The 12296-nt window shown below is 39.0% G+C and overlaps 1 protein-coding gene across 1 annotated transcript in view; it reads right to left on the bottom strand.

The window, feature by feature from the left end:
* The window catches only part of LOC150083042 (uncharacterized), a 328847-nt gene that overhangs the window by 212355 nt on the left and 104196 nt on the right, over window positions 1-12296 (bottom strand). The window contains exon 5 of the mRNA XM_090376992.1: window positions 5896-5957. Within this exon, the coding sequence (XP_090233118.1) occupies window positions 5896-5957 (62 nt within the window). The remainder of the gene's footprint in view (window positions 1-5895; window positions 5958-12296) is intronic.

The following is a 12296-nucleotide window of genomic DNA, read 5'->3' as shown; positions in this document are numbered from 1 at the left end:
TTGATAATGTTGAAGGATTTTAAGAACCAGCAGAGATCATACAAAATAAAACAGAAGCAGTTGTAAATATTGCTAACCAATTGCAGCTTGAGGTTTGTACAAATGAGGTCACTGATCTGCTTCAAGTACACACTAGAGAGAGCTCACAAATGAAGAACTCATTGAAATGGCAAAATGTAAAGAAGCTGAGGAAGAAGGTTAAACAGCTGAAACTCCTGTTCATTTCTTCATTCTCAAGGGACTTGACAAAGTTTTTCAACACAAAAAAAGCAATTGAGATTTTCAAGTCACAAGATTCAAATTGAGCGCACTAGAAAAGTTTCTACAGATTTTAAAAAATGCTTAGCATTAGCAGAGGCATACGATGCAAGAAAGCAAGCTTATGCAGCATCAGCCAAAAAAAAAACTCCCATTTCACTCCTCCATTCATTCCAAATGTCTGTCCAGCTCAGCCTTAAATTTATTTCAATTTCCAAAACATGAGATGGAAGTCTGCTCCACCAATCAACTACCCGCTGGCTAAAGGCAAATTTCCACACATCTATTCTACAACTGTTTGAATCTATGCCTCCTCGGGTTCTTAATCTGAGCAAGAGAAAGAATCCTTATGCATGCTATCATGAAACTTACAAAGAAAAGAGAAGACTGTCTTGGAAACAAACTACTCGAAGCATTTCCAAAGACAACTCCTTGTGCTTCCAACAAACTAACAACAAATGCTGAGCCAGCAATGAGCGATGAACCATCGACAAGTGTGCATTTAGTGGATGATGATGAAGAATAAACATTCTTTAACATCTGTATGACATAAATAATTTCTTTATTATTATAATTTGCTTGATATTAAAGGCTATGTTTTCATTCCTTTGGATAAATAAATCATTGTTCAAGCAAAAGCTATTGTTTTGTTGACTGTTATTTAACATAACTATGGTCAAATTTCATTGTTGAGAATGTAACCCCTGTTTTTAACATTACGTCTATGAGAAATAAATTCCTGCTATACAAGTTTTCACTTTATGAGCACCCAGCGCTAGGAACGAATTAACTTGTAAAGTTGGGAACTACCTGTATAGGGAATCCTGCTGTGATAATTATCATAAAAGAACTAGGCTACAAGGTTTGCACCTGGTGGGTCCTGAAAATGCTGACACATGAAGCCTGGAAAGTCATCTGTACGGAACTTCTCCAGCACTACAAGAGCGAAGGAGAGGTTTTTCCTTCACACGTAGTCACAAGTGACGAAACGTGGGTCAACCATTATGACCCTGAAATGAAGAGACAGTTGATGGAGTGGAACCATCAAAATTCAGTGCTTGTTGTTTGTTTGTTGTTTGGTTTTTTAGGAGCATTAGCAACTAAGGCCATATTGCTCCGGGATATGCGGTGGTCATTCCCTGACCTTTCCGCATCCTTCATATTTGGTGGCGACGGGCTCGAACCCCGGTCTAATCAAGAAGCGTGTGCTATGCACTGCTGCTCCTTCCCACCTGGCTACGGAGGCGCCACAAAATTCAGTGCACAAGAAGAAATTCAAAAGACAGTCTTCTGTCAGTAAAGTCATGCTGAGAGTGTTTTGGGACAAAGATGGAGTCTTGCTTGTGGACTTCTTGGAGTGTGGCACCATAATCAACTCAGATTGATATCTGAAAAGTATAAAAAAGTTGAAAGCCTGCATCCGTAGAGTTCAACAGGACAAAAACCTTAATGAGGCTGTTCTCCTCCGTGACAATCCCCATACCAGTCCGTGTACGATGGAGGCCATTGCAAAACTGGGGTGCACTGTTCTTCCTCATCCCTCTCATAGCCCAGATCTTGCACCTTCCGACTATCACCTCTTCAGCCCGCTGAAAGATGCACTACGTGGAACCCATTTTGTGGATGATGACCAGTTCACACACAGTGTTTGCAAAGCATGCCAGAGCAAGAGTAAGGACTTTTACAGGATTGGAATACAGCATCTGACTCAGAGATGGCTGAAATGCATATAAAAGTTATTTTGTGGAAAAATAAGTGCCTGTTTATTAGTTTTATTAGAGGCTTAATCTGATATAATTTGTTGGTAGCCTCTCCGTGACACAAATCTTACCAGTAGGAATTTAGTATATGACATATTATATGCCTGCTGTCTGTATAAGGGACTGAGAGAGCACATTTATTTGTGAGAACTGCCGATTTTGTTACAATGTCAACCAAAATATTTCCCTTGATCCCAATGTGACTGGGGATCCAGCAGAAGTGAAGGAGAAATCCGATACCAACGATAAAGTATCCTCTGCTGTACCCAAAACAGGACTGAACAAGTTCCTCATCGATGATAAAGCCTGCAGTAAACCGAAACAATTTTATATAACACATTTCTGGTGGGGGCAGTTTTCCAAGGCTAGCTCTATAGCATGCAACTGTGCAGTAAATTATGCTGCATTCAGGGGCAAGCTTATTGTATATTGTAATATCTGGAAAGAACTACAAGACAGCTCTGACTTCAAACCATTGGTGTCAACTGACAAGAATTCAAAATGTTTAGCTCAGTGTGCTTAGTACAGCTGCAGGTATTAGCATTAGCAGAGGCATTTGATGCAAGAAAGCAAGCTTATGCAGCATCAGCCAAAAAAAAAAAATAAATAAATAAAGAAATAAAAAATAACCACTTCCACTTCACCCCTCTGTTCGTTCGAAATACCTGTCCAGCTGAGCCTTAAACTTATTTAGGCTATCAACTTCCACGACAAGGGATGGAAGTCTGTTCCACCAACTAACCACCCGCTGGCTAAAGGCAAATTTCCGCACGTCTATCCTACATCTGTCTTTCCTCAATTTGAATTTATGCCCTCTCAGGTGATTATTCTGAGCAAGAGGAAGAATCCCATCAGCATTCAGCATGCTCAAACCATTCAAGGCTTTATACACCTCTATCAGATCACCTCACTGGTGCCTAGTCTCCAGATACTGTAATTTGCAAAACTTAAGCCTTTCTTCGTAAGAGCACCCCTTTGTTCCATTCACTAATCTTGTTGCCTTTCTCTGTACTCGTCCCAGCAGCTCTACATCCTTCTTGAAATGAGGCCTCCAGGCCTGTATACAGTACTCTAGGTGTGGCCTGACCATTGCCTTATACAAGGGAATATCACCTCCTTATCCCTGCTAGAAAAATTCCTATATATCATTGACAATACACCATGAGCTAATCTTGCAGCGCGTCTGCACTGCTCAGAGAACTTCATATCTGCCTGCACAACCACCCCAGGTCCCTTTCATTCTCTACCACTGTCAGTGTAGTACCACAGAGTTGATATATTGCTGTTTCCCATATGTAGTACTTTACATTTGTCAATGTTAAACTTCATTTGCCACCTCTCAGCCCATCTGCTCAGCCTTTCCAGATCCTGTTGCAGCAGCATAGTGTCAGTGGTGTCCTTGACAACCCTGCCACCCTTCGTATCGTCTGCAAACATGGACATTAAGCTTGATATACCATCATTAATATCATTTATAAATACAGAAAACAATAATGGACCCAATACTGAACCCTGAGGGACTCCACTAATAACATTAGTCCACGATGAGCAGTGTCCATTGATTAGCACTCTGGAGTGTTGCCCTCCCCGAGATGCAAGAGAGAAGTTACAAGCTGGAACATTAGCATGCCACGGTGGAGAAGTTGCCCTGGTGATGGGGCAACTAGGTCTATCTTAATATGTAAATCTCTAGACACAAATCCTAAACTAATCTTATATGGAAACAAACTCTTCCCCCTGTCCGATGAATGGTAACTCTTGGAAAACAAAAAACCTACTGACCTTAATAGGAATAACGTGCCCCCCCACGCAAAAAAAATATATATATAATAATAATAAAAACACAAACACCACCTCTCTTCTTGTTACTTAGACTACCCTAGCTGCCACTACAGCTGTGATATGGTTGGGATGGAGAGAAGACATGGTTGTCTAAGCTCCAGTGCTACCTGGATTAGTTGCATCCTTTCCTGAATGGCACGGCTGCAATGGTATAGATGAGCTTCATGAGGCAACACTTAGAATACTAAAAGGAGTATCATACTACTTATTAGCATTTACATTATACCTGCATAACAGTGACTGTTAAACGAACAGGTCATATGACACTGTCAGACAGTATATGCAAACATGGTACCAAATCTTCCCTGATAGAAGATGCCTCCCTACCAGCCCCTAACCCTGTACCCCAATAGATTAAATTTGTTTCTACCTTCCCCGCATCCCCAAGATATCATTCCTATTTGACTCCATTTCATACTGCAGCTTGTGCAATTTTTTTTCGTATTTTTTTATTTATTTATTTTTATTAGTAAACTTGTCTATCCTCTTCCTATTATATCCTATTATATATTGCTCTCATTTCCTTTACTAGACACTGTCACTGCAGCCCAAGGAATATAGGGAAAAGCCCAAAAACTCTGATGGCCCTGCTCTGTTGAGCATCTACAAAGCCAAACGGATTTCCAGATGACTTTTGCTGGCTGGTGCTACAAGGTCCATCATATAACAGAACATATCACTAAGCACACAAACCAACAACATACATGACTGACTTTGCAGGAGCTCAATATTGACATGAGGCAGGTTTGAGGTTATTCCTCATTCCCTATGTTTGAATGGCACCATGTTTCTGATAAACCTGAGAAGCCCACATTAAACGATTTAACCAATACTTCCAATTCATCAAATTTATTTACTAAACTCCTAACATTTACTATAAAGGCATACATTTTCATGCTTGTTTGTGTGCCTTTATAACCCTAACACAACACAAATATTTGCGTTGTGTTAGGGTTATAAAGGCACTTTAGAAGCAGCACGAAAAACAATTTCACCTCTGCTTGCAGCTACTCTTAAACAATCAGTCTGTATATCCCAACAAACTATCAGCTTTCTTACCCATCACTGTTTTGATAGCATCAGCAAATATTTTTTTGCACCCTTGTATTTAAGCTTTCTTGTCTATGAGCACAGACCATACTGAGAAAATTTCTATTACATGAGGCTCATACAATCTCTCCAGGGCTGAACTGATTGACAAGGCTCTCATCACATATTCCCTCCAGTCATGTCTGGACAAAATACTAGGCACTTGCAACCTTAATCCTGACTCATTCTCACTATTACACTATACCTATTCTTAATATCATTAGCACCACCACATAAAACAGTATCACCTTTCGTGTTTGTAAAAAGATGAAAACTGTTTCCATCAACTTTTGCCCCTGCAGAAATACCTCTGTCCAATTCCCCCTCCCACAATATACCTCCTGTTTTCCAAACAATTGAGTCGCTGACTGTAGCTATTTACTTTGGACCAGTGTTTCCTGCCTTTGGGGATGCTGCTGTGCTACCTGATGCACAAGTTAGCTATAAAATTTTTCTTAGCAGTTGAGTGCTTGATGAGACTCTTATTTAATTCCTTCAGGGGCATTAACATGTGTTCTTTAAGCTCTCATATTTGCCCATCAGAATGCTGAATTTGTGCTTAATATCCTCATACACTTTCCCCACTGTAGATGGCTTCACAAACATTCAACAAGTACCATACATTATAAAGTTCTCATTCACAGGAGAAAGAGGGCTGCTGTCCCCCAAGCAACGTTCTTGCTACTTGAAGCTCTTTACTTTGTCTTTTTAGGGCATGATTTTAGCTCAAATTTAAATTAATAATACACTCAAATCTAAAAGTATAAAATAAGCTTAAATTTTACACTGGTAAACCATAATTTTAGTTATGTTATTGTTATCCATTGGTTTTACCTAGGTTGATAGGATGTCATGATAACCACAAGATTTAGATAATTGGACCAACCCCATGTGTGCCAGATAACAAAGCTTTTACTGTATACATTTGGTTAAGAGGACCACTTACTTGGCTCCATCAAATCTTGTATGCTGAAGTCTGGAAAGCCACTCAAATTTGCTACATAATTTCTTGAAGAGAGGAGGGGGGGGAAAAAGATTATATATCATCAACAGAAAAAAAAAAAAAAAAAAAGAGAAAAAGAAATTTACAAAACAAAAAACAAACATGACTAATGAAATGACATGCACAAATGAAAAATAATAATTTATAACCAACATATTCATGCCAGCTATAACTACATATATCAATGCCATATATTAGCTGGCATGAACATGCATGTTTAAGATAAGCAATTCTGGTAGGCAGCTCTTTTATTTATTTATGTTTTTGCTATATTTACCCATAAACTAAATTTTGATTTTATGCACAAACTAAACATCACTGATTTCTATACAAACCAAGGGCCAATACAACAATTTGTCCTAGAATTCAAACACCCCTCCCTAAGAAACACACCTATGAGATCACCAAAACTACTGCCAATCAACCAGTGCTACATACAGTAAATCACTGGGCCCATGCACAAACACTACAGTTTGCCACAGAAAAATTTTTCATGAAAAAGTAAAAAATTACAATGAAAAACCCAAGAGTGTGACAAACCAGTATTAAAAAAAAAGTCCTTATACACTACTCAAACAGATATTTCTTTGTGATAAGTTATTTTGTAGAAACTCATTACAAAAAAAAAAAAAAAAAAAAAAAAGAAATAACTTCTGTTATTTCTTGGGTATGTAAATTAAATATCTTTTGCAGCTTTTTAAATCTAACTACTAGTAGTAATAAAATACATTTATTCAAAAAGAATGAACAAAAGAATTAATAAATAAATAAGCCATGCCATCATCACTCCATTTCCAAATTTCTTTTAAGTATTTGTCCAATCTTTCTTTAATTTTAGATAATCTACTGTAAGATAATGTGAAAGTTCATTCCAATATTTTAGAGTGTTTGAATAAAGGCAAATATTCACACATCTATGAGGTCTGTTCAAACCTACTAGGATTATGCTCTTCAAGTTTCAGAAAACAGAGAGCACAGCAGCAAAGCATAACATGTTTAGAAATATCTCATCCTTACTTTCATGTAGAAAGCTGTTCACTGGCTTACAGCAGTCTTTTATTAAAATTAGTAGTGTCATATGATGCAAGGAAGCAAACTTATACAGTATCAGCCAAATAAACTACCCACATTATTTGTCCAACTCCTTTAATAATTTATTTAATCCTTCCTTAAATTTATTCAAACTATCCACTTCTACAAACCAGATAGAAGTTTATTCCAAGAATCAAATACTCTTTGTCTTACAACAAATTTTTGCATATCTATCATGATTTACTTTTTCAATTTAAATTTATGTTCAATTATGTGCATCATCCAACAATAAGGATGATGAGTACATTTAGTTTAATCCCTTTAGTCTTGAACACTTCAATAAAGCTTTTTTACTTGCAGGTACCTAGTTTCCAAATACTACAAATTACAGTTAATATTAGTCTTTCTTGGTAAGAATATCTTTTTGTACCTTCTTCTTTGAACCTGTTCCAACAGATCCACATCCTTCCTTAAAATAGCACTTTCAGACCTGTATGCTGTAGTCAGAATGTAGCCTACCTGTTACCTTATACAATAAGATAATACCTTGTACCTGATGTCAAAATTCCTGTATATCGTTGAAAAAAAAACAAAAAAACTATCCTAGCTGCCTGTCTGCACTGTTTGGTGAACTTCATTAGTCTGTTCAATTAACCCTAGGTCATTTTAGCATTAGCATTAGCATTAGCAGAGGCATATGATGCAAGAAAGCAAGCTTATTCAGCATCAGCCAAAAAAAAAAAAAAAAAAAAAAACCCACTCCCATTTCACCCCTCCGTTCGTTCGAAATACCTGTCCAGTTGAGCTTTAAATTTGTTTAGGCTATCAACTTCAACAACAAGTGATGGAAGTCGGTTCCACCAACCAACCACCCGCTGGCCAAAGGCAAATTTCCGCACATCTATCCGACATCCGTCCTTCCTCAATTTGAATTTATGCCCTCTGAGGTGATTATTCTGAGAAAGATGAAGAATCCCATTGGCATTGAGCATGCTCAAACCATTCAAAGCCTTATACACCTCTATCAGATCACCTCGCCGGTGCCTAGTCTCCAAACTCTGTAATTTGCAAAACTTAAGCCTTTCTTCGTAAGAGCAACCCTTTGTTCCATTTACTAATCTTGTTGCCCTTCTCTGTACCCGTTCCAGCAGCTCTACATCCTTCTTGAAATGAGGCCTCCAGACCTGTATACAGTACTCAAGATGTGGCCTTACCATTGCCTTATACAAGGGAATAATCACCTCCTTATCCCTGCTAGAAAAATTCCTGTATATCATTGACAAAACACCATGAGCTACTCTTGCAGCTCGTCTGCACTGCTCAGAGAACTTCATATCTGCCTGCACAATTACACCCAGGTCCTTTTCATTCTCCACCACTGTCAGTGTAGTACAGCAGAGTTGATACGTTGCTCTGGGGTTACTGTTTCCCATATGCAGCACTTTACATTTGTCGATGTTAAACCTCATTTGCCACCTCTCAGCCCATCTGTTCAACCTTTCCAGATCCTGTTGCAGCAGCATAGCGTCAGTATTGTCCTTAACGACCCTGCCAACCTTTGTATCATCTGCAAACTTGGACATTAAACTTGATATCCCATCATCAATATCATTCATAAACACCGAAAACAACAACGGACCCAAAACTGAACCTTGAGGAACTCCACTAATAACATTAGTCCACGTTGAGCAGTGTCCATTGATTACCACTCTCTGTCTTCTGCCACTCAACCATCCCCTTATCCATAGCAGCAATTTGCCTCCAATGCCACACTGCTCCAATTTGTGCAGCAGTCTTCCATGTGCAACAGTATCAAAAGCCTTTCTAAGATCCAAATATATAATATCAAAGTTATTCCCTGCATCCAGTTCTTTTGTGACTACATCATAGTATCCAATCAAATTGGTCAGGCAAGACCTGCCCTTAACAAAACCATGCTGCGTCTGAGCTATAACTGAATTCTTGTCTAGATGATCCTGCAGTGCTTCTTTAACCAGTGCCTCCATTAATTTACCTGGAACAGAAGTTAAACTAACAGGTCTATAATTACTTGTGTCAGCCTTTGATCCTCCTTTGTGAATTGGGGTTACATTTGCACATCTCCAGTCTATGGGTACCTCCCCTGAGTCCAAAGAAGCTCTCATAATTATGGCTAGGGGTTTGCATACTTCCTTTGCTGCCTCCTTTAATATAACTGGATAGATCCCATCCACCCCAGGTGCCTTTTTTATGTTTATCCTCAACAATCTCTCCTCCACTTTCCTCTCAGTTATTACAAAATCATCCAGCTCACTGCCAATGTTTACTTTACCTACATCATTCTCCTTCCTGAATAACTCCTCATGCGTGAATGTAGATGCAAAATACTCGTTTAGATTGTTAGCCACCTGAGCAGGATCCTCAACTGTTGAACCATCAATATCCAGTGGACCAATCTGATTCATCCCTTTCCTTTTCGAGTTCAAGTATGTAAAGAACTCTTTTCTGTTTTTCTTTGCATCCTTTGCCAAGGATTTTTCATAGTCTGCCTTTGCCTGCCTAATCTCCTTTGTGACTTGGTTACAGACCAACTTATATCTATCATAGGCTTCCATGTCACTCATTAATTTGTATGTATCCCATGCATTTTTCTTCTCTGCCACATGTCTCATTAGTTCATCTGACAACCATTTAGGCCTAAACCTTGAACAATATTTCTTAGTTGGTATGTAAAGCCTGGTAGCCTCCAAGATTAGTTCCTTGAATGCTTCCCATTTTGAGTTTGCTGTTGGTAACATCATCAGTTGGTCCCACTGTATAGAATTTAAATACTGTCTCAGACCATCATAGTCGCCTTTACGAAAACAAAAACCCTTCCCTTTACCTCTGATGGTAGTTACCTCCTTGAGTAAATCCCACTTCAACACACTGTGATCACTGCCACCTAGTGGTTCATTTATCTGCAGGTTCTTAATGCATGAAGAATCACTACTGATAATCAGATCAAGAGTATTGCTCCCTCTTGTTGCCTCACGAACATGCTGATGTAGAAAACAATCATCCAATAAATCCACAAAAGCCTTGCTAGTGTGCGAGTGACCAACCCACAAATTCCAGTCAATATCTGGGAAATTAAAGTCCCCCATTATAAGACTCTCTGATTTACTGGCCCACTCTATTTCCCTGTACAATATCTTATTATACTCATCAGAGTCATTAGGCCTATAGCACACTCCTACTCTCAATTTTGATTTCCCTATGCTTATGTCACACCAAACTGACTCGACACTGCCCTGTCCATCGATGTCGACTGGCTTCACTTCCTTGGACTTTATGTGTTTCTTAATTAATAGCATAACCCCTCCTCCCCTCCTGTCCTGTCTATCCTTTCTATACACATTGTATTCCCCAAATTCCAGTTCCGCATTACTTATATCTTTGTGACACCACGTCTCTGATATCCCAACAATATCTGCCTTTGATGTTTTGAGCAATACCTCAAATTCATCAAATTTATTTACCAAACTCCTAGCATTGGTGTACACGCAGGTATACATGCACCTGTTTCTATTCTTAGCTACTCTAACACAACCCATGTGTTTACTTGTACCGCAATGACTACCAGCAGTCTCTGAAATATCCTGCATCTTGTTTTTCAGACTTCTGCTCATTTCAATAGAAGCAGTGCAAGAATCACTTCCACCTCTGCCACTGGCTACTGTTGATCTATTAGTCCTTGTATCCCCCCCAACTAGCAGTTTTCCGACCCACCTAACACTGCCTCGACAGCATCAGCAAAAATTCTTGCACCCTTTCTATTTAAGTGTATCCCATCCCTGTAGAAGCAATCTCTCCTGTTAACAAGTACAGTCCAGGCTGAAAAAAATTCTACCCCTTGAGCCTTGCACAATCCCTCCAGGGCCGAATTGATCGACAAGGCTCTCATCATATACTCCCTCCTATCGTGTCTGGGCAGAATTGCAGACACTTTCAAGTTCAACCCTAATTCACGGCTTTTTTTCAACAGTGACCTGTACTTGCTAAGTAATTCCGCCGGTCTCCTACTCTTAATATCATTAGTGCCAACGTGTACAACTATATCACCTTTTGTGCCCTTAAAAGATGATATCCGCTCTACAACGTCATCAACCTTTGCCCCTGGCAGACATACCCTGGTCCTATTCCACCTATCCTTTTTACAAAGTATGTTCCCCGTTTCCCTGACAATAGAGTCACCAACAACTACTAGTTCCTGTGGGACCAGCGCATTCTGCCTAGGGGGCTGCTTCTGTGTTGCCTGATGACCAAGTGCAAGCTCTGGCGTTGATGTGGGCAGCTGAGAGCTTGATGGGCCCCTCAATTTATTACCTTCGAGGGCATCCACCCTGTCCTTCAAGCTCTCATAAAGGCCCATAACAACGCTGAGTTGTCGCCTGATTTCCTTGCACTCCTTACATCGTGCACACACAAAGACATCCCTCTTGGCAGTATCATGTCCCGTACCCGACTGCTCCGCAAACATCAAGCAAACAGTGCATTTTAATAATTGAATTTTTGTTCTCTATTAAATTGATTGTGGTAGCATCTGGTTGTATGTCATTCTAGGATTACTGCTTTCCAATGTAATTCCTTGCAATTATCAAAGATAAACCTCAATTGCCACTTCTCAGCACATTTGCCTAGTTTCTCTTAGTCTTGTTGCAGTAGCATCCATTTATTCCTGTCATTAACCACCCTGCCCACCTTTGTATCATCAGCAAACTTACACACTAACACATTCTCTGAGAGAATCCATGTGTGTGCATCAAAAATGAACTGGAAGTGTTAACACAAGTATGCATCCATTCAATTGTGGGCAATAAATGAGTGCTGTAAAAGGAAATGCACAACTGATGGATATCTGAACACTAATCGGATCATGGGCTATTTAAAGCATCATGGCTGGGAATTTGCTTAGTGTCAATCACGCTGTCCTGGAGAGTGCTATAAAATCTGTTTTTGCTTGCGTTGAAGATATTTTATCTAGTTTAGTATTTTCCATAAGAAAAAAAAATGTAAATTTTTTTTTTTTACAATTTTCCTCTTGTAAGATTAGTTTGCTGAATTTTAGTTCTTAATTTGTGAAAAACAAACATCATCCTTAGTGTGTGTCTACTGATAATATTTTGTGTAAAAAGTGTTTCCCTATAAAATTTTATCCTAAAGGGCTGTAATAATGGACCCACAGCCTGAGACATCATGACTGATAAGGAATGGAGATGGACAGTATGTTGAATCAGTTCTTTATATGTCATCTGATACTGAAATAGAATTCTATTGAAGTGATGCAGATT

This window comes from Mastigoproctus giganteus, chromosome 7, assembly GCF_048544385.1.
Source record: "Mastigoproctus giganteus isolate SK-2022 chromosome 7, ASM4854438v1, whole genome shotgun sequence".
Classification (NCBI taxonomy): Eukaryota; Metazoa; Arthropoda; class Arachnida; order Uropygi; family Thelyphonidae; genus Mastigoproctus; species Mastigoproctus giganteus.
The sequence above is the reverse complement of the archived record's forward strand: the minus strand, read 5'-3'. Positions and strand labels throughout refer to the sequence as shown.